At 39.8% G+C, this 20,714-nt stretch overlaps 1 protein-coding gene across 1 annotated transcript; it reads right to left on the bottom strand.

Annotated features, from left to right (window-relative positions):
• Positions 1-214: 214 nt before the first annotated feature.
• On the bottom strand, positions 215-18,979 carry LOC310926023 (G-protein-signaling modulator 2-like). Its single transcript, XM_083888118.1, has 15 exons — positions 18,864-18,979; positions 10,090-10,311; positions 9,698-9,833; positions 9,259-9,398; positions 7,221-7,344; positions 6,909-7,024; positions 6,083-6,238; positions 5,161-5,269; positions 4,782-4,947; positions 4,505-4,602; positions 3,976-4,152; positions 3,159-3,321; positions 2,449-2,634; positions 2,262-2,362; positions 215-1,135 (listed from the first exon to the last, which is right to left on the bottom strand). Exons 2-15 carry the CDS (start codon positions 10,308-10,310, stop codon positions 938-940), a joined length of 2,091 nt encoding a protein of 696 aa, XP_083744244.1. The 5' UTR covers position 10,311; positions 18,864-18,979; the 3' UTR covers positions 215-937.
• Between the last annotated feature and the right edge of the window lie 1,735 nt (positions 18,980-20,714).

Below are 20,714 nucleotides of genomic sequence, written 5' to 3'. Positions count from 1 at the left end.
ATTAATATGCACTTTGCTGTTGTAAACAAGGATTGGAGATATCTCCTTCTTTACCAGCTTGTATTGATGTACTGTAATTGTACCTGTAAATAATATTGCAATCTAAATCTTCAAAAGCACTCTAAATGTTACTGTAGATATTCAATCAAGGTAAATAAATCATTTGTGATACAAATTGAGACTTTATTTCTCCATTGTCAGGAGAAGGTATCAATATAAACACTAAAATAACATTTCTTCTTTCCCTTACTACCTGTAAAAATCATGTTACAAAGAAGAAAAATCCCATTTCACTTTATGGCAGTGATGCTCTCTATCCATATAGTTTCTTACAATCAAAATCCAGAAAAAAGGTTCCATTAATGGCTCCAAATAGTCAATGTACCAGAAGCAAATGGTGTGACCCTCTGAAGCAAACAAACCAAGATGTCCCAGAGACAAAACAGGCCATTGACTGTTCCTCTTCTCTGCAGAGATTTTGAGATGGGTTCACAGACTGTGTCGTGTCCATCATAAAAGTAGGAGTTCCTTCAGTTTGGTGTCTGTCCTTAGAGTAAAGTATTCTTACTCCAAACAAGTGAATAACTTCAGTCACAGCTGGTATGAGCAACTCGATGCACGCCTTCAGAGCAGACAAACATCACTGGTAACCTACCAAGGTCTCTGATAAAAGTCCTCAGACACCGGTAGATTAACAAATCCAATGGTCCAAAAGCTACATTATCCCAGGGTTCCACAGTCACGTTGACCAGTTTTGTGTTAAATGAGCCCATAATTCCCTGTAACATCACTGATTTTCTTGGCAGTCTCACGCAAGAATGTTATAAGGACGATCCCAAAAAGGCAGGACTCATGGTTCATGTGGCTTTTTGATTCTTAATAACAGTTTGGCTACTTCTTTGGAGAACCTGTAATAACATGAGAATCACTCAAGAGGTCAGTCTATTTTGGGCTGGTTAATGCTGGGGGGTGGCTGGACTCGCTGCTCCTCCATCCTGTTTGACTGGGAACGCAGGATAAGACTGAAAAAATCCTCATCAGGAACAGTTGGTCCTTTAGTTGTAGAGGATTGAGTGGGAGAAGGTGAAGAAGGAGAAGGTGGAGCAGCGCACCTCTGGTCATCAAGTCTGGACCCCTAGAACATTGTTGAGACAAACTGTTTATCATTATCTGATACTGCTGAGGCCAGGAGACACAATTGCCATACAATTGCTGTATAATGATTATTTTGGGTTCTACATTGGGTTTGCACAAAACCTTTTGAAAAACATTTTTTAACCAACATAAAATAAAACCTTAACATCTATATTAACACTGAAATGAATGTGTAACATGGTTTAGCCATGTGTAAAATATTTCTCATGTTTAGACTGAGATTTTGATTATTTGGTTATGATACAATTGAAATCACACCGTTTAAATATAACCAACTTCTATAACTGCACAAAATGGAGACACAGAGTACATGTGAAACGCAATCTTGTTATCAAACCTGGGAGAATGAGTATTGGCTCAGGGTAAAGCCAATTGTTTTCTATCATGCACTGAGCTTCTGCAGAGAGTGGAGAGCAGCTGTGCCACCTGGCTCTGCACACTGCAGCCACTTGATCTCATAGGATTATCACTGCCGGTGTTGATGCGACACCACAGCAGGTCAAGTATTATACTGAGCCAGACGGTGATCACCAGTGACAAGCTGCCTTAATCTGGAACTGGACAGCTCATAAAATTCTACTGATGCATTGGATGTTTTCAAGTTGTGTGTGTGTGTGTTTTTTTTTTTTAAAGTGATTTCCCTAATCAGGACCGTATTCCTGAAATTGCTAACCCAACATTTGTAGGCGATTACAGAGTGTATATCGAGCTAAACCTTACATTTAAATGAAATTATTTCGCAAATTGCTTTTCTAGGAAATTTCTAGCAGAAAAATCCAAATTAGATATTTCCCCAAATCTCAAATTCCAATTTCCAAATGCAATCCTCACCAATTGCCCAAGGGGAAAAACAGAAGGAGCATTCTACTTTCACACTTTAAATCAACTTTTAGTACAAGTAAAAATATAAGCATTGAAACAAAGACTGACACAGAAAAGCAAACCATGCATAATACCATTTCGAATATTAAAACTTAAATAAAATACTTTTGTTTTTTCCTGGATCTGTTCCTAAAAGGAAGGTTTGTCAAGTGTGTTATATGGGAAATATTATCCATTATGGACAAAGAAACTGGTAACCAAGATATTTCTTTTTTTTTCCTCACCTGGCACTTAACTAGCATGTCGAAGAAGACCTCGTCCCCCTCAGGCTGCTCAGAGCTCGCCTCGAGTCGACTTTGCAGGGAGGGTGCGAGAGTGCTGGACGCTGGGGAGAAAGAAAAAAAAATCACAAGCATGAGTCAGAATGTAAGTGGTGATGAGGAGGGAGAGGACGCCTCATTATCTCATCACCTCGTGTGGGGATGTGATCTGTGCTGGAGATGGGGGGTGTGCAAGGCAGGTTGGAGGCGTTGAGACGTAAGCCGGGAAAATGGCCCAGGCTGACTCGTTGGTCGTCCAGACGACGGGCCTGCGAGCTGGCCAGCAGCTCCAGGAAATGACCGGGATCCTGGGAGGGTGTTTCGCTTGACGAAATAGCTGCAAACAGAAATGGAGGATTGTGCTAGAAACACCGAGTTGTGCCTTATACTCCTCTAATTAGCCCTTTTGCAGAAGCTACTAGTTACTAGTTGATATTGGCTAAACGATCATTGAAAAACCACGCTGCCAAAATATACTGTTTGAACATTTAACACCCCAGTGACTGTGGGTTTCTCCTTCTTAAAGCACAAACAAACTTTTTCAGACAGAAAAATAAAATAGTGACACATTATCGTGATGGACAAAAAGCATCAAAGAAGGCCATCGGGAGGTGTTGTGCTCAACCACAAGAAATGGTGAATGGTATTCAAAGGATTTTGGGCAGAGTATCCCTTAAGTCGTCTTTATAGCATGTGAAAAATAAAGGACACACTCGTGGTCAAGCTGCATTCACACCATGAAGTAAAGTGAGAAAATCATTCAGCCGGTAAAAGGTTCTTTGACATCTCTCCTCTTGGAAAATGGCATGATTATGAGAATATGGTGTGAAGACAGGTGAAAACACAAGGGGACCGACTCACATTTCCTTTCAGCTACAGGTGGGGTGGAGGAGGGAGAGGAATGGGCAAGGAGATGGCTCTGGCCATCCAGTAGAGAGCACCTTTGGTCATCCATTCTGTTGCCCTGGAAACGAGAGAGGAGGTCGAAAAAGTTGTCCTCTCCAATAGTGTCCCGTGTTCCTGGCTTTTGTATTAAATCGGAAAGAGAAAACATTTCCCCAGTGAAACAGACTTAATGTGAGAAAAGGCTTTGGATAAGTAATCAAAAATACTGCGTAAAGTAAATATGTTTGTTATAGTCACACATTTTATTCCCTCAGTTTCTAAAGATCTGGGTTTCATCCATACAACTGAAACGGTATGAAAATAAGTCCTGTGTGTAAAATATAGAAGAAATATGTTTAATTTGGTAGAAATTGAAAATGGAATCGAATGTATACAATAACCTGATTGTATGAATTGATGTTTTTCCATCACCTCAGAATGAGCCTTTTATTATATTAATATCAGTAGCTGGGTCAGCTCTAACAAGGCTGCCAATTTGGACCCCAATGATTTTACAATGGACAAAAATGGACAAACTAAAAACTAAACATCTTGAGTGTTGGTTCTAAAACACTTTTGACATCTGCAACATGCAACAAATATAGATCTTTTTGGAATACATGAGTCAGAGGAGATGATCTCAAATTTACACAATACTTTTCTCTCACTGTTTGCAACACTGTGTTTGGTTAGATGCTGCGTCATCAGACAAACGCCCCGGTTTCAACTTTTGCTCGAAGGTGAATCGTGAACAAGCTTCCCAGAGTGGGAAGGGCAAAGTATTCACAAATACCTTGATCGACAACGGTGTGTCCACGTCAGAGGCCACGTGCTCGGTGCAGTTTTCATGTGGGTCTTTCGGAGATGATTTGCTGGTCTTGTGCTTCTTGCTCGTCAGTCGGTGGAAGAGGAAGAGCATCGAGGAAGCCTTGATTGTGTTGTTTTTTGAAGAGCCAGAGAATGAATCCTCCTGCCAGTCCGGGTAGATTAAAGGTTTAAATCAATTAATAAATGACAATGAAGCAAAATGCATCATTTAACATAACAAAAAGTGATTAAGTACCAGCTGAATTCAATCAACATGTTTCTCAAGGCACAGAACATGACTTATTTTAATGACAATTGAAAGGACAGCTACTGTCAATTAACAATTTGGCACTTAAAAACAAACTTTTTGATCCATTTATGCAAGTCAATAGTTTTTAACCTCAGTGTGAGCAAACATCCAGTGGTGTGTGTAGTGCATTAGTCCAGGAAATACACGGCACAATTTACTACACAAGGCAGAAACACTCGAGAACAAATCATAACACAGTACATACTGGAAGTTCTGGTGAATCTCCGCTTTGATCTTTGTCGGGACTTGGACTCGGTCTCGTGTTCTCTGTAGTGGCTCTCCTCCTCGGTGGAGTCATCACCCCTGTGGTAGAGAAAAAAAAGTCAGCAGTGTGACCACGTGTTTCATTTTGAAACAGAAACAGTGATAGTAGAATATTTTACATCTTACAACATGATACTAAAAATGCATTTTTCACAAGATTACATGTGTAATGTCCCAAGATGGATTCAACGCCGTCATTCTCAGGTGTGCAAATTTACCTTGGAGGTTTGTGTAACCCTGGTAGCTCACAGGCAGAACGGAGCTATTACTATTTATGTTGCGGAAGATGTTGGGATGGATGTTGGTGTTGGACTTGAGGCCTACAACCAGCCGGAGGTCTGACAGGTTCATCCTGGCTGTGACCTCACCGCTTTTGTCTCCAGTCTGCATCATTGACAAAACATCAAAAGTTAATTTAAACGGAAATGTGTAGAGTCAAAAACAAAATGAGAAATTATTGTTGTACAGGCTTTGCAACTCATAATGTCCATGAAGCTTAATGCACTGCTGTTCATTATACAACCAGTAGATGGAACTGTAGCCCAATGACAGCCACTGATTGGTCTGAGAAAAGGAGGTGAAATGGAAAGCAGTGACCTCTTTGGCAATTTCCAGATGTTTCTCCGCAAAGTACATGGCTTGCTCATGATTCCCCAGGGCAGTGTGGGCATTTCCTAGACTCCAGTAAGCTCTTCCTTCACCAACTCTGCAGTGATACACACACACACGTGCACACACACACACAGGGAAAGCAGATTCAGCTGGTATTATGCAAGAGAGAGGACCGTGTAGACACAATATAATGTAGTACAACCACATTTCACAATCATCAATGCCATATTATTATTTACACACACACACACACACGACTATATTAACCCTCAGGAATCCCTTAAAAAAAAGTCCCTAAAGTGTTGCCAAAAACTGCTGTAAAATTATTATATGTTAATATTTTTTCCACTTTAAATGAGTCAATCTTTTAAAGCTACTTCAGCCTGAAATATACATATCAAATATTAATATTTTTAAAATTTTAACCCTTTACAGGTCACTTTGTTTTCACAACTCCACTGTTTTTATTGAAAAACAAGAAACAAACAACAATAACTTCCGTAAAATACATTTCAAGGAGAATTTGATAATAATTATTATTAGGCCCTGGGATGAGTCAATGATTAGCAGAAACATTGATTTTGATGCATTGTTATTTTTTTTTGCAATGTCAGATTTTTTTTAGAAAAACTGTCTAATTCGATCCTGGCAGCAGCAAATATCAACTTCCCAAACACTGCTGTAATATTATATATTAATATTTTTTTCCATTTTAAATTAGTCTATCTTTTAAAACCACTTCATCCTGAAATATACATGTCAAATATTAATTATATTTTTTGGCATTTTAACCCTTTAAGGGCCATTATATTAATGCAACTTCAATGTTTTTTTTCCATCAACAAAACCCCCCAACGGACGAGGCGTTGAATGACATTAACATGCAAATAGCTTGTACGACTGATACCTATCACTGAGGTCCTGTGCAATGACCAGATGTTTGAGGTGGTAATCAATGGCTCTCTCATAGTCCTGCAGCAGAGTGTAGGTGTTGCCCAGACTGTAACAGGCCTGGGCCTCCACTGCTCTGTCCTTCAAAAGCCTGGCCAGCTGCAGAGTTCTCCTGAGGGCGGAACACAAGAGGAGGAAGACGGTCAAAGAATGTGTAGGGTGGGTGTGGAAGAATGATAGTTATCTGCCTGAACCTAATCACTTACCACTGCTGAACAAATGCATGTGTGTGCACAAGTCTGTGGCTGTTACAAAGGACTATTCAAAGCATTGCTTCTTGTGTAATTCATACGATTAAAGCGGTAACATCAATTAAATACCATCTAATTTGAACACAACGTTATATGAATGATTGTTGTACAACTAATGTTGTGCTTATAGCTGATTTAAAGTAAAGTGTTCCCACCAAACCTCAGATGTGTTAATGCAATTTGTTTAGATTTAATTTGATTTCACTCATTTACTTATGGTTGCATATCTACATGTGAAACTGAAAGCTTTTGATCCTCTCATCAAAATAGCATACAGCAATCAGAGACAACATGAAAACTGGTTCGGCCATGAAAAAAACTATGGCCTGACATTCAAAACAAGCTTGGAAATACATCATCAGCATTACACCTACCAGTTTCAATGTTGTGACTGATGTAAGTCATTATCAATATTAAAATTTCAATTAAAATAAATAAATAAAATGAGGAAAACCAACATCGTCTGCCTGCTTGCTTTATGATCTCAAATTGCTTTCTGCAGGTAATGAATATGAGGTACAGGAGACTCACTTGTAATGACCAGCTGCTACTTCAAACTGGCTGAGGAATATGTGAGCATTGCCAAGGTTACAATGGGCTCTCCTCTCAGCAGATCTATCCCCAAACTCTTTAGCAATGAGTAACCGCTGTCAAACATGAAACAGGTTAAACATGTAGTATTTTCATAAACAGAAGAAAAGACACAGAACACATCATTCACAATTATGAGACAAGAAATACTGTAGTTCTGTGGCTGTGCCAGTCAATGTGAAGCCAGCAATGTATTTACAACCCCAAAAAACACAGCATTTTTGCCCGTCACTCGGTTTCTTTGTCACTTACCTTTTCATGTGCAGCCACTGCATTTTCAAAATCACCCAGCAGATAGTAGGTATTACCGAGGTTTCCGTAAGTACGACCCTGGGCTGCCCGATCACCCAACTCCTTCACCAGGCACAAGTTTGCTCTGACAACGACAAAGGAATCCTCAAGTACAACTTATTGTGGTAAAATGTACATAAATATTTTCACAAGTAACATCCTTGTGAAAATATTTTTTGCCCTTTTTTTTTCCATTTGTCGTATTAACTGAGTTACATGAGATTATCAGATGTTGATGCTACCTGATGGTAATTCAGTAAGGGCATGGAGTTTGTTTATATATCGCTTAAAAAATTATTAAACTGACACAGCATTAGGACAAACACAGTCATATCTATCTATATAGTAAGTGGTGTCTGTGTGTCTGTAACTCGCTGACCGTTAGTCAGACTAAGACTTTGAATATGGTTTGAGCATGGCCCGATGGTGTGCATCCTTGATTTTCAATTTTTTGGAGGAATTTTAATTTTCACTCATTTATCACTAAGGCTGAAAGATTTTGAATAAATATCTCATTGCGATTATTTTGAAAGGCATTGCTGTTGCGATATGATCCGCGATATCCGAGGAAATGCAGATTTTTCCAATTTCCATTCGAAAAAACATATTTAATTAAAAGGATTATTATTATTTTATGTTCTCTTCAGTCTGTAGAGTAAGATGTGTATAGATCAAAAATAAAGAATCCAAAATGATATTTTGACAAACATTTAGAAACGATTAGATTAGAAAATTGCAGCAGGCCGTATTGCGATTTTGATATAATTTCGATTTGCTGATTTATCACGCTACACCAGGCAGGCAGCGGCTCTCATCTGGAGAGGCTGTCCTCACGGTGGGTGTGACATTTTCACACGGTTCAACAACAGAACATGGTGTTGTACTGACACAACGAGGTGTCCATTCACCAATATGCACATTTATTTCCCATTAGCATGCTACTACTTTGCAGCTAACTTGGCACACCTGAAAGGTTTGCCAAAGGTAACCTAGCGAGGCCTACGATTAGCATTAGCGAAGGGCTAACACCGTGCAACCTCATTAGGCACAATGTAAATGTTTTCATTTTTGTTTAGCATTAGCGTAGCTAGATGTTGTGACTGTCAGCCACAAAAACATTTGCCTTGTGGTTGCACAGTGTTTGTATTATGTTAGCCTTTACATTCCTCATCATGCATTACCATAACTGAAAAATCTTCTTCAGCTCCCACTATAGGAATATATACTTCCTACGGGCACTGCACTAGTTACAATAATCAGAACGACTAAAGAAGTGATGCACATTCAATGCCAAAGACAATATTTATACACAGACTTGAGTTGTAATCTCCTCTCATATAGGCCTAATAGAGTTGCTTATTTTCCTAATCAATTAATCTGTACTAGGAGTACTTGTTTGGTCCATAAAATGTCAGAAAATGTTGAAAAAGTTTTTGTCCACAAACCAAAATGATTCAGATTTCTTTTTTTATATATATATATATATATATATATAGAGAGAGAGAGCAAAGAAACCAGAAAATATTCACATTTAAGAAGCTGAAAAATCAGGAAAAACACTACGAAAAAAAGATTAATTAGCAAAACAGTTGTTTAACAATTGATTAATCAAGAGTTGTTTGAGCCCTAAGGCCTACCACCACATGTTAACACATGCAATTACAAATACTCCATTTCCATTTTCAGAAACGCAAGTAAGAGCTCAGGCTGGTTTTAGTATTTCTGGAACAGTTGATCCTCTTGGGATTCACACACACCACTGTTGCCACAAACTCAGGGACCACATGTTCTCCAAAACCGGTGAGTCTGATGAACACTGGTCAGTTGCACAGAATTTGGCTTCTACAGAATGGACTCGGCCTGCCCCATTCTGCTGGTGGTGCTGAATACTGACACTGTGGCCACGTGTTCATGAATTAACCTCACATGGAGCCATCATTCATCAGAGCTTTCAAGATAAAAGTCAATATTTCGAAGGTAAACAATGTTATTGACTCACTCGTAGTACTGTGCAGCTTTCCTCAGAGCGATCCTGGCCTCCTCTGGAAACTCTCCTGGCTCTGCTCCAGTCCAGCAGATGCTCTTGCCCTTGGCGTGGTAAACGTTCCCGAAATTATACAGCGCTCGAGCCTGCCCAACCTACAGCACGCACACCAGAGTTTCACAGATGGAAACCACTGTGACCACCGGTGTAATTACATACTTAAAATACACCGACACCACACCTGCTTGTTTGCATGAGGGCTGGCAAACTATTCTAGATGTTGGTTTGTTGCGTTCATCGTGCATAACTCCTCTGTGGCCACAAAGCATATGATGCGACGTAGGCCTTCAAAACAAATTCTCTTCCTTTTATTCTAACAAAAGTACTTTAGTCCCTGACTGAACACTAAAGCATGTTTATTTTCAATCAACAATACAATTAAAACATGACCCACCTTATCAAATATGGCTCTTGTGATTTCCAAATGTCTTTGGCAACAAACCACTGCTTCATCATAGCGTCCTAAAAGCTTTAATGTGTTCCCAAGGTTACCACTGGCTTTGGCTTCACCAAGTTCATCTCCAATCGTTCTGGGATTGCAAAGAAGGGGAAAAAAAAAACATTAGGCAATAATTAGAGTAGAATATTAGTCGATTACTGGAGTGAAGTCAAAACACAAGAGGCAAGAAAGTCATTTACAACTGCTGGCACTAAGATAGTAGAATCGAGTCAAGCAATTTAATAATGGTGGGGAAATCATCATTAAAAAAAAAGGAATCATAAGTTTAATCATAAGTAATTGATGTTGGACCCACAGACATGTTCACAAAACATTAGACTTTTAACCTGGTAAGTGTGAGGTCATGCCGATGGTACTCCAGGGCTTTATTATACTCCTGTAGGTGAAAATAGGCATTTCCCAGCTGACTGTAGATGGCGCTCAGGATCTGAAGGTCCTCCGTTCCGACCTGGAGGGCAGACTCAAAGAAAGACACACCAGCACGATAGTCACCGGTCTTACAGAGCCGCTCTCCTTCCAAAGCCAGGTCCAGACATGACGACTCCATCCTGCAGTGGAGAAGTGGGATCCATGTGAGAAGTGACAGAGAACTCTGAATAATGACTACATGAAACCCCATAAAGTACTTATTTATTTGTTACTCTTAAGAAGTTTCAGCAAACGATAACCAGAGGACGAGCTCATTCTAAGCCAACAGCACACTGACACAAAATGAGAGCCAAAGTATTTTGATTCACATACAAATCCACCATCTCAAAATAATCTGCAATTCATATTTCACGCTTTTCATTATCGATTATTTTATTGATCATTTACTGAATAACCACTTCTTTTCCCCAGAGTGGTTAAAGTATCGGTCTAATAAACACAAACATAGTGACTTTACAATAATAAAGGATAAAGGAAACAAGAAAATGTAAACAACAAGAAACAGAGTATACCCCCTGCTTTCTAAAATACTTATGGAGAAACATCACAAAAAAAAAAAAGATTGTTTACTAACTTTTGTCTGAACTGCACCTAAAAAAAGTCAACTTCACAGAAAAAAAACGTCTTTGTGTAATTGTTTACTGTTATTCACAGAAATGCCCTAAAAATATGACACTACATTTCTAGCACCAACCCACATACACACACACACACAAGAAAAATAGCAAATGTCAAATACAAGACAAGTCTATAAATCCAAAATAGGACAGAGTGTTTCCTGTGTCATGCGTGCTGGGGCTAAACACTCCAAATTTACCCTGGAATGAAAAGTACTGCTTTACATTTAACCACTAAAACAAAGTAAACTCTTGTGCATCTGTAGTGTGTGGACCAGCATTTAATGACCTCCACACCCTTCCTAAGAAATAAGATCATCTCATTTTGTCCACTTCAAACCAGCAGTAATGAAAAAAACAAACTTCAGGAACAGCTTCATGAGATTACATCATTAGGTTCTTAAAACAAATCCAGACACATGGATGCACAGGTTTCATTTCTCCAAAACTGTGATAGATTACTAACTTCATCAGAAGGTATGTACTCATCGTTAGTCAGACTTAGAAGGAGCTCATGAGTTTAAATCACATGAAAACATCAACTATCAAAAGTAGGAGTTGACATGTAGCATGTGACTGGTTGTGTGAGTATGGCTCATGCGATGTCTTCTCAGACTTTCCTTAAATTTGGATTTCCACCCCCCCCCGACAGTCATCATATGTCTGTCTCCTGCAATCTGCTCATGTGCCTTTGGACAAGGCAGGGTTAAAGTCTGACACTCCCACAAAATAACTAAAGAAATAAATAGCGTGTCCTGAATTTATTTTCTGGTCTGATCACAAGAACCACATTTTTTTGTGACTGGGGATACACATTCTTGACCACGGTGGTTCTCAAACTTTTTATACCCAGGAAAGAACCACCTGAGAAAATATCGAGCTCTCAAAAATAACGTTACACTACAGTGGTGTAAAAAAGGCCGAGCAAAGTCTGCTACAGACTTTTCACCGGAGACGGATTTATTCCCAATGAGATAATTTCCTCTCTCATCATCCTCCTCTTCCTCACATATACTTCGCACACCGATACTGAAATTAGATTAAGATGGCGCGAGAGATAAGTTGACTGTGATTATTATTCATTTTTGTTTCATTTTATGCACACTCTGATCAAAATTCCTCAGCTCCACTCCGATCACATATCCTGGTAGAATAGCAGGAACAGCGACACTAGAGGAAGCTCAGGTACCACTGATGCCACAGTTTGAGAACCATGGCCATTACTTCCCTTGGACACATTGGGGTCCACCTCCTCAGCTAAAATCCTAGTATTTGCACTTCTCAGGACCAATACTTTCATTTCATAGTAGCCACTGAGACAATATACCAAGTACCAATCAACACATAATGTCTTTTTTCTAATGGTTCAAACCCTTTTTGTGTTACCACAAATTGAGTAAGTGCTTTGGTTCACTGAGCTCATTCTGAGTTATTTTTTTTATTATTATTTTTTAAACACGCCAGTCGTACAAACACATAGTGACAATGCATCCTTGTGTATTTCAATACAGAGAGAGGGAAGTGAGATTCTATCGCATAGTCACAGGAGACAAATTGTAATGCTCTGTGTTTGCAGTCGTAGTGTCCACCTGTGATTGTTTCTCACGATGATTGTAATACCAGGTCTGACTCTGAAAGAGGCCTAAATCTGCCACGACCCTTCAGCTTTTTAAAGATGAAAAGGCTCTTGTGCACCATGTGACATTAAAACTAGACAATTTAAAACCTCCAGTCAAAGTGACGACGAGGCGACACACTATTGCTCAGGTTCACGTACCTGTGGCCTCTCCCCATTCTGACGCACTCAAGGCAGTTTGACACGGCGACAACGGACATTTCAAGCTTCAAGCTCAGTCTGGAGCAAACGCAGCCTCGTGAGCTCAAAATCCTTTACCCCCTCTACCTTTGTGTGGACGCACATGCCGCACACAATCACGGCGTCTCAGTCTCAGAGGAATAAGGAAACCGTGGCACTCGTGGATCCACTGCCGCCTCTAGAGCACTCTGCCAACTCGTGTTAACGGCAAAATAAAGGACTTAATCCTCTCAGCGCTCCCTTCAGCCATATCGGTCAGTTGCCGGCATGAAAGACCTTTTGTTTAGGTGAAGACAGATTAACACCAGGGTGCTACCATGCAGGAAGAAAAAGCTTAAAGAGTGCGGTAGTCTAGGTTATTTGTTTAGTTGGACGTTGCATTTCTCTATCACTTAGCTACTCGGCCTCCATTCTTGAGCCACCTGATGGTGTGTGTGTCACTTTCAATTAGGCCAGACCTCAATGGTAATTATAGCCACTTTAAGTGGCTCCAATGAACACTAAGGCTATTTGCTCACCACTCCATGAAATAATCCCTAAGTGGTCAGGCAGCTTCCATGGTAGAAACTTAATATGTAGAAAGGATTTTTCCTCCAAAACATTTAACCTGCACAATACACTTAATCTATTTGGGAATAAGTAATTTATTATTGGATTCCCATCACTCCAAATAACGCCTTTGGGACAAATGACAAAAGGGACGGCATGATGGTGCATTAGAAAATGAAACCGAGAAATAAATTCAAACAACTGTGCAATCCTTTAGCCTAAGCTGAGAGTAACTCAGCTGCAGCCAATGCAGAGAAATCCACTTGACGTGAATTAACTAAGTGTGGTCAATGTGTGTCCTCAAGGGGAGAAAACAATAAGTTGGTTCCGTACTGACACGTGACATTAAAGCTGCCACCTCATTTGAGCAAAAGCCAGATCAGCTGTTATATAACCTGGACAAATCTACCAAACCAAACCTACTCATTGATTCTACCACCATCTCCTCAAGCACTCACAGATTTAAAATGCAGCTTGTTGTGTGAACTTTGGAAGATGTTGCCGTGAGAGCTTAAAACTTGACCAGCAGGTATTTCGGTATCCGATTGTTACAGGAACCTGAAGGCAAGTTCGTTACGCTTTCCTTAATACAGGGTAAATTATCCTGTGGGAAATATGCCAGTGGTAAACACAGACGTGACGGGGCTTGTGCGTGTAACACCTAAAATTACTACACAGTGTTGCAATGTGTCAACACTTCCATTCTACCTCACAGGGTTTTCCGCAAATATATAACTGGTATATCTGTGTAAACAGTTATACCATCAGGAATGCCTAACAACATAATCTGTTAGTTAATTTTCACAGAAATCTTTACCGAATACCTCTATGAGAAGAGGAAATGATGACCGTCAGGTGCTTATTCTGACAACTGTTTCAATTGCGCTATGAAATATTTACACTAGGGTTGGCGACGACCTCCTGTGGTCTACTCACATATTCATTCATGTGTTGGCCAACAAGGTGTCACATTACTGCCACAAAACAACCAAATGAAACCACTGTTAGTTTATGTTATGTTAAGACTGGCGTTAATGGTTAAAAGCAAGTGGGGAATGGCAATTTTATTATCCTTGTTAATCTGCTGCTGATTTTCTACTAATGTTCACTCGACTATCACAGAAGACGACAACAACCAGCAGCCGTTCACATTGGAAAAGCTTTAAACACCAAGACATGGACATTTTAGTGGGAAAAAAACCTCTCAAATCTTGAACTGATTTATTTCATAATTCAGAGTTCATTATGCCAAACAGTTAAATTAAATTACAAATTACAGTAATTTGAGGATCACAAAGATTAGAGTGGTTCTTTTTTTTTTTCTAGCATGTAAATTACCCCCCCCGACACACAGACATACAGCCATACAGCCTACCTCTGGCGGACACGGAGAAAATGGTCTCTGTCCTGTGCACAGAGCATAGAAAAGCTGCAAGACATGACAGTCAGCAAGTCAGTCCTAACCAACAGAGCCAAAGGACAAGCATGATGGATCCCTATCAACATGCAAACATCAGGAACAACAAACGTCCCAAAAAATGAAAGAAGAAACTGAAAGAAGAAACTAAAAGAAGAGAAGAGCGGTTACATGTGTCAGAGTCATCTGAATGACCGGAACCGGTGGAACAATGTGAGAATTCAGCTGATACACTTTCTCTGTCCCACCTCTCATCTTGAAACCAGAGCTGAGGAACAAGAGTTAACATGGACACTGATGGGTCATGTGCTCAGGATTTCCTTATGCACTAAAAACAACAAACACTCACGTAGTTTAAGGAGGGTGCAGATGGAAATGCTCTAGAAGCGGTGCAATTTAGTGCTCTACAGCAGAGAATGTTGTTGGAATGAGACAAGAACGATAAGCTCCATAAACTGAATGACAGAACATTTTCATATACCATATCCAAGAATGTTTTATCAAACATGTAATTGTTTTAAATACGAAGGTTATATCTCCGTTTGTAGTGCTATTGTTCTCATGTGACCTGTTTTACACTTATTTTGGCCATATTTCATAAATCAATGAGTATTTGTTTATTTTGAACAATTCAGCAAATAAATAAAATGTAGTACAGTTAACTTGTCAATAGTATAGAAAATGTCTTTAGTAATAATATCAGTTACAGCGGTCATTGGTAACTTTTCACCTTTGCATTCTAATGATGTTCACCTGCTACGACAGAGCAGAGGAAAACTACCAGCTGCTTTTGCCCAAATTCTCACAATCCATGTCAAGACACAACCTCGAGAATCCACAGCCGTCAAACATTTGATCCATATCTCCCATTTTGGTTTCGACTTCTTCTGCACATACCATTGCACTGAGCTGTAGCACACTTCTCTGCCTCTCTGATTGCTCATTCGGTCGCTCATACTGTAGGTCTATAATCCTCCTGTGATCTCACTCACTGACTAAGTGCTTTTTGGCAAAACCTCTCCAGCTGACTAAGTGATTTTAGGTTGACTACATCATACTATGTGAGCTCCAGACAGTGGAGAGCAAAAGAAGAAGGGTGCAGCCATTTCTGATGCAGAGACCACAATGTCTGGGAACAATTGTCCCACCATGTTCAAATATACTTAAATCCTGAGAGTGGTGGCTCTCTGTGATATCGGTCAAATTGAAACTTTTGTTTTTGACCCGTGTGGATGTTTTACATGATTTGGTTTCCCCCCTTGTGGTGTTTGACACTTGGGTGGTAGCTATTACAGCGGAGAAGAAGAAACTGTTGGTACACCAGTGCTTTTCTGTGGAATGTTTTGCTTTTGTTTTTGCCCAGAACACAGACAAAAAGCTGCACACATTGCATCCACATAAGGTCACCTTATCAAATACATATCAAAGCACAACACTGGACATATTATTCAACTGCAACTGTGAACCCATACAAGAAAATGTGCAACCAATCACTTGAAATTATCTATATCGTTGTGAACTCAACATATGATCCGTTTGTTTGTGTCCTAAATATAAATTCCATTTCTGGGAGGAACAGCATGTGTGGATTTTGTGAAGAAAGTAGATGTAATTATGTATGATTTGCTTGAAGAAAGCTTTGTTCTCCCTGCAACAAAAACAGTTGGTGATGCATTTGTTGCATTCTTATAATCTCTGTACAGTCACTGTGGCACATAATGTTACTTAATTTCAGTAAAAAGGAGGCAGCTGAGGCAGATCATGCATCTGTTCCAGCAGATCAGTATAAGACTGCCCTTGGATGCACTCCGCATAATGTCATGATACAAAGTACTGATGTGGCATCCTAAACCATCAGCACTGAAATATGAATACGCCCAACCGGTCCCTCATATTAAGTGACACTTTCTAAAGTGACAACCATCTTTTTCCTTTGAAGAAAGTTTATGAGAAACCATCATTAGAGACCCGACTCTAACCCTCCGTGGGAAAAGCTCCGACAGAAACAAATCTACTTATTTAAATACGAGCCGATCTGAAGTCTGAATATTAACTACCAGGGTCACAAGGTCGCGTACGTCAATTCTGCTCTGAATGAACCGTCTTGATCTCTCAGGTCATTAAAGAGTCAATCCTAGAGTCTGGATCAGGACCCACAGATGGGTCGCTGCCAGGTTAGTTTCTCTTTTTGGTTACGATCAAATGTTCAGAGTATATCTGCAGTAAGCCTCTGAGCCACATGAGGGAGCCTATACATTTTAGCACAGTAAGGATGTATGACATAGTTGAGAAGTTGGAAAAAAATGTGTATGGTTGATTTAATGTGAAATAAACATGGCAATCAATAATATCACGATACTCAGGCATGTGACGCCATTACTTGTCGTGGCCTCCATGTTGGAGGCCAACTTTACTTCCTGAACTTCACAACTACTACTTGGACCACTGCGCACTGTGTAGATGTACTCTTCTCAGTTGAGTGTCTTAGTTTTCTTAATTTGCCGTTACTTACCATCTCAACCATGGTAAACCGTTGCTGTGTCGTGGGGTGTAACAGCGCAACACACAATCACAATGGGAGAGATTAACTTTTCACCACTTTCCTGCTTGGAGGCGCAACCACGGAGACCCAAGTATCCGAGTCGTCGGCTCGCTTGGATCGCGGCTGTAAGACGACCAAACATAACCTTCCACAGTATCCCAATGTCGATGCGAGTGTGTAATTGATTACTGTGAGATTCTGGACAAACCGTTACCTGGGGATTTGGTGTTGGCTGATCGCAGCTTTGACATACAGGACAGCGCGAGACTTATGTATATATATATGCCGGGATTTCATGCATATATATATATATATGTAGTACTTGTGGGACTGTTGCAGTGTTAGGAGATTTGACAGCCATAACTGACAGCTGCGGTGCGGAGGCATCTATAGTCAGCAAAAATGCTCAGGGAGTGCCGATTTTGTCCACATACCGGTCGCTGGCTTCCCCATTTAACGTACCCCGTTAAATTCCACATCCTTTCGGGATTGTAATATCTTTTTTTATTTATTTTCTTTCTTCCAACTATGCTTCTTCTCCTCGTTCACTTTCGCAAAGCCATCAACATGGCCGCCACGTCCCAGAATGCAACCAGGTGCCCGAGCCCTATTGCAAGACAATCATATAACTATAGATTGCAATATACATCCTTGAAAAGTTAAAAGTGCATGATTTCTCTTTTACTCATAAATTCTACATATTGAATTGACTTTATTCACCGTTATCCCGCTCTGAACTCCCTCTTATTCGTCTAAGAGGAGAGAGTTTACGACTACAAATGGAACACATCATAATAACCTCGGAGCAAGCAGTCCCCCAAGACCACCACATTTACAAGGTTTAAATCGTATTAAAGTGGAGGCGAATTTCGAATGCACAATGTCTATATAAGCAATCACATATCCGGTTTACTCTGTATTTATTTAAACTTATTTATACAGTATTTAAAGTGTGTTTTAATAACATGCAAATACATGTATCACAGAAACATTTGCTTTACCTAATTTTAAGCATTATAGAAATGGCAGCACTGTAGTCAGAAGAGTTATATTAGGCACATATATGTTATAGCCACTATTTATATTGGAAATTTGGTTGTGGTTGTTGGTCGACTTTAAAAAAGTACTGTGCCATATTAAAAAAAAGTTTGCAATGGTTGCTTTTCTGTTTCAAGTCAAGAGAGCACACACTCTGCTGGAAGGTACACTCCCACAAAACTTAAAAAAAAAAAAACTGTCCCAACTCTGTTTGCTAATGATGCATTTTGAGTTTTTCTCAAAACCATTTCAAAAGCACTATGACATTCCTTTTCATTGCACAAATAAACTACAGTGCATTAAAAGTGCAGTGCATCCTGTAGTTAGGGTTATTTTAATAGAAAATAGGGAAGCTGCTGTAGTTGTGGTTTTAGTTGAGCTCAGCTGTTTTGCAGCTCTTCCCGACACAGACCCAGTGATGATGAGGACTTTAGAGACAGTGCTGGAGAAAGCTGCAAATGAGTCAGTTTGGTATGAACATGTCATCACATGTTTGCTGTCTGACTGGAAAACTGATAACGCAGACAGAAGGGTATGTTTACAGTCAGTCAGTTGGTTTAAAGAGAAAGGCAGTCAAGACACATGTGAAATAGTTTTAAAAAACAAAGAGGGTTTTCACAGAACGCGAGTTTAAAAACAACACAGCTAAAAGTTAGTAAGTGACGGTGAAGCGCGCTTCTTAGTTCACCTACCTCAAAGTGAAGTACGCGAATACACCACGAACATGTCTTTTTAGCTCCGGGAAGTAACGTTCGTCAACTCAATCTCGACCAAAATGTCTTCACCGAGTACTTTCCAGCTCACGAACTAATCCCCCCTCGTCCCCGTGGAGGAGGATGACCGCATTGTCTCGTGTGGGAAACGCCACTCCTCGCCCTGAAAAAGTCTGACTCCAATTAGAAGCTAACTGCTGCTGCCTTCACGTGTCGTCGGAAATGTTGACACTGCCGCACAAACACGCTTTTTTTTTATCTGATCGATTTAGTAGATGTGGTAAACGTAGTTTCTACGTGACGTTTAAGGGGGGCGGGGAGGGGCGATTTAAATGGCACACAATAGCAACAAGTGGTGAATAATCTGGATTAAGCAATTCAGTAGTCGACAAGAGTCATTGACGTGTCATGCCTGTTCCAATGTCTCTACCGCTCCCTAGCGTACAAAGAGGCTCTGTGCAACTTTCGTAAACAGAAACACATGTGCGGTGGGTAAAAGGAAAAGCTGTAAACCAGTGTTTCCAAACTACTTTTAATTATAAGCAATTAAAAAAAAAAGAAAAAAAAGATTATGGATGTATAATACATCCAAGTATCCACAAGATAAACCAGCCATTTCCAAGTAACATCTGTGTATTGATCTACTGGCAGAAGTGTGAGACTTTTTCACCTTTATGGTCAGTGAAGGCCACCGTATAGCGCCCTATGAAAATCTGCAGTCTTATCAATAAAGTTCACCTATTCTTACAAAATACATTCTGTGACCTACAGGTAGAGAAGTGTTTTTGTCAAAAAACATATTTAAATGTTTGTTTTTGTGAAGGTACAACGATTCTGTCAGATAAAAAAAACATATTTCAGGCCACCGCTGCCTTTGCTTCAAGATGGCCAATTTTCATTCACATATAAAAAGGATCTTTCCTAATTAATGTGTCATCTTTCAAACGAAGACCGACTGCCGCGTCTTGATCAGTGAATGCACTCATGTCTTACATGTTTCACATCCTGACGCCGAGCTCTGAGTACCCGTTACTTTACAGCTCTTTGGTGAGTGCTTGTTAAAAGGACATGTTTCTGGTGTGAGGCTTTGTTTATTGGTGGAGTCCTCCTGGGTGACACTCCGGTTATATAAGGGATGGCTTTTCACATCTCCTCTGTTTCACCCTGCTCTTGTTAATTGCTCCACTTGCTTTGCTGCAACCATTGAAAGGCCGCGGTTGTCTTTCCCTTCCCCGCAGCCTCGATTACGTTTCATAACAAACCCAGACTTCTCTTCTTCACCGGACTAAAGTTGTCATGTTCTTTCTCTCTGTAATGACTCTGGGCAGTCGTCGTATTTATCTCTGTGCAATGGCTCAAATGTTGTCCTTTGATTAAAGTTTTATCAATTGCTGTGTATATGGGAATAAAACTGTCCCTTTTTCAGATTTTCTTACCTTTTCTAACATTTCATATACAATAAAGAGAGAAGCAGCAGAAGAGTTTCTTAGAGAGTTCATTTGAGCTTACAAAGATTTTTTTAATAATTTCAGACTGCTGTTTTTGCTCTCTGATCCCTCGCAGTGCAATCCTGTTTTATCTGAATAGTACAATCCAAAGATCATCTATCTATCTATCTATCTATCTATCTATCTATCTATCTATCTATCTATCTATCTATCTATCTATCTATCTATCTATCTATCTATCTATCTATCTATCTATCTATCTATCTATCTATCTATCTATCTATCTATCTATCTCCAAAGGGCAAACACCATTTGCCTAATCCCCAAATCTGCAGGTTTTTGTACTGTGGAAGGAGACCATAGAACCCAGGGAGAACATGCA

Source organism: Microchirus variegatus (genome assembly GCF_963457635.1).
Source record: "Microchirus variegatus genome assembly, chromosome: 4".
Classification (NCBI taxonomy): domain Eukaryota; kingdom Metazoa; phylum Chordata; class Actinopteri; order Pleuronectiformes; family Soleidae; genus Microchirus; species Microchirus variegatus.
This window is presented reverse-complemented; position numbering and strand designations above follow the sequence as displayed.

Bases quoted from the DNA above. Each gene is read 5' to 3' on its own strand.
- LOC310926023 (XM_083888118.1), bottom strand. From the start codon at position 10,310: ATGGAGTCGTCATGTCTGGACCTGGCTTTGGAAGGAGAGCGGCTCTGT. The intron at 6,239-6,908 runs GTGAGTCTCCTG...TTCCGCCCTCAG, and splicing joins GTAGCAGCTGGTCATTACAA to GAGAACTCTGCAGCTGGCCA. The intron at 5,270-6,082 runs GTATCAGTCGTA...GTATCACTGCAG, and splicing joins GCACAGGACCTCAGTGATAG to AGTTGGTGAAGGAAGAGCTT.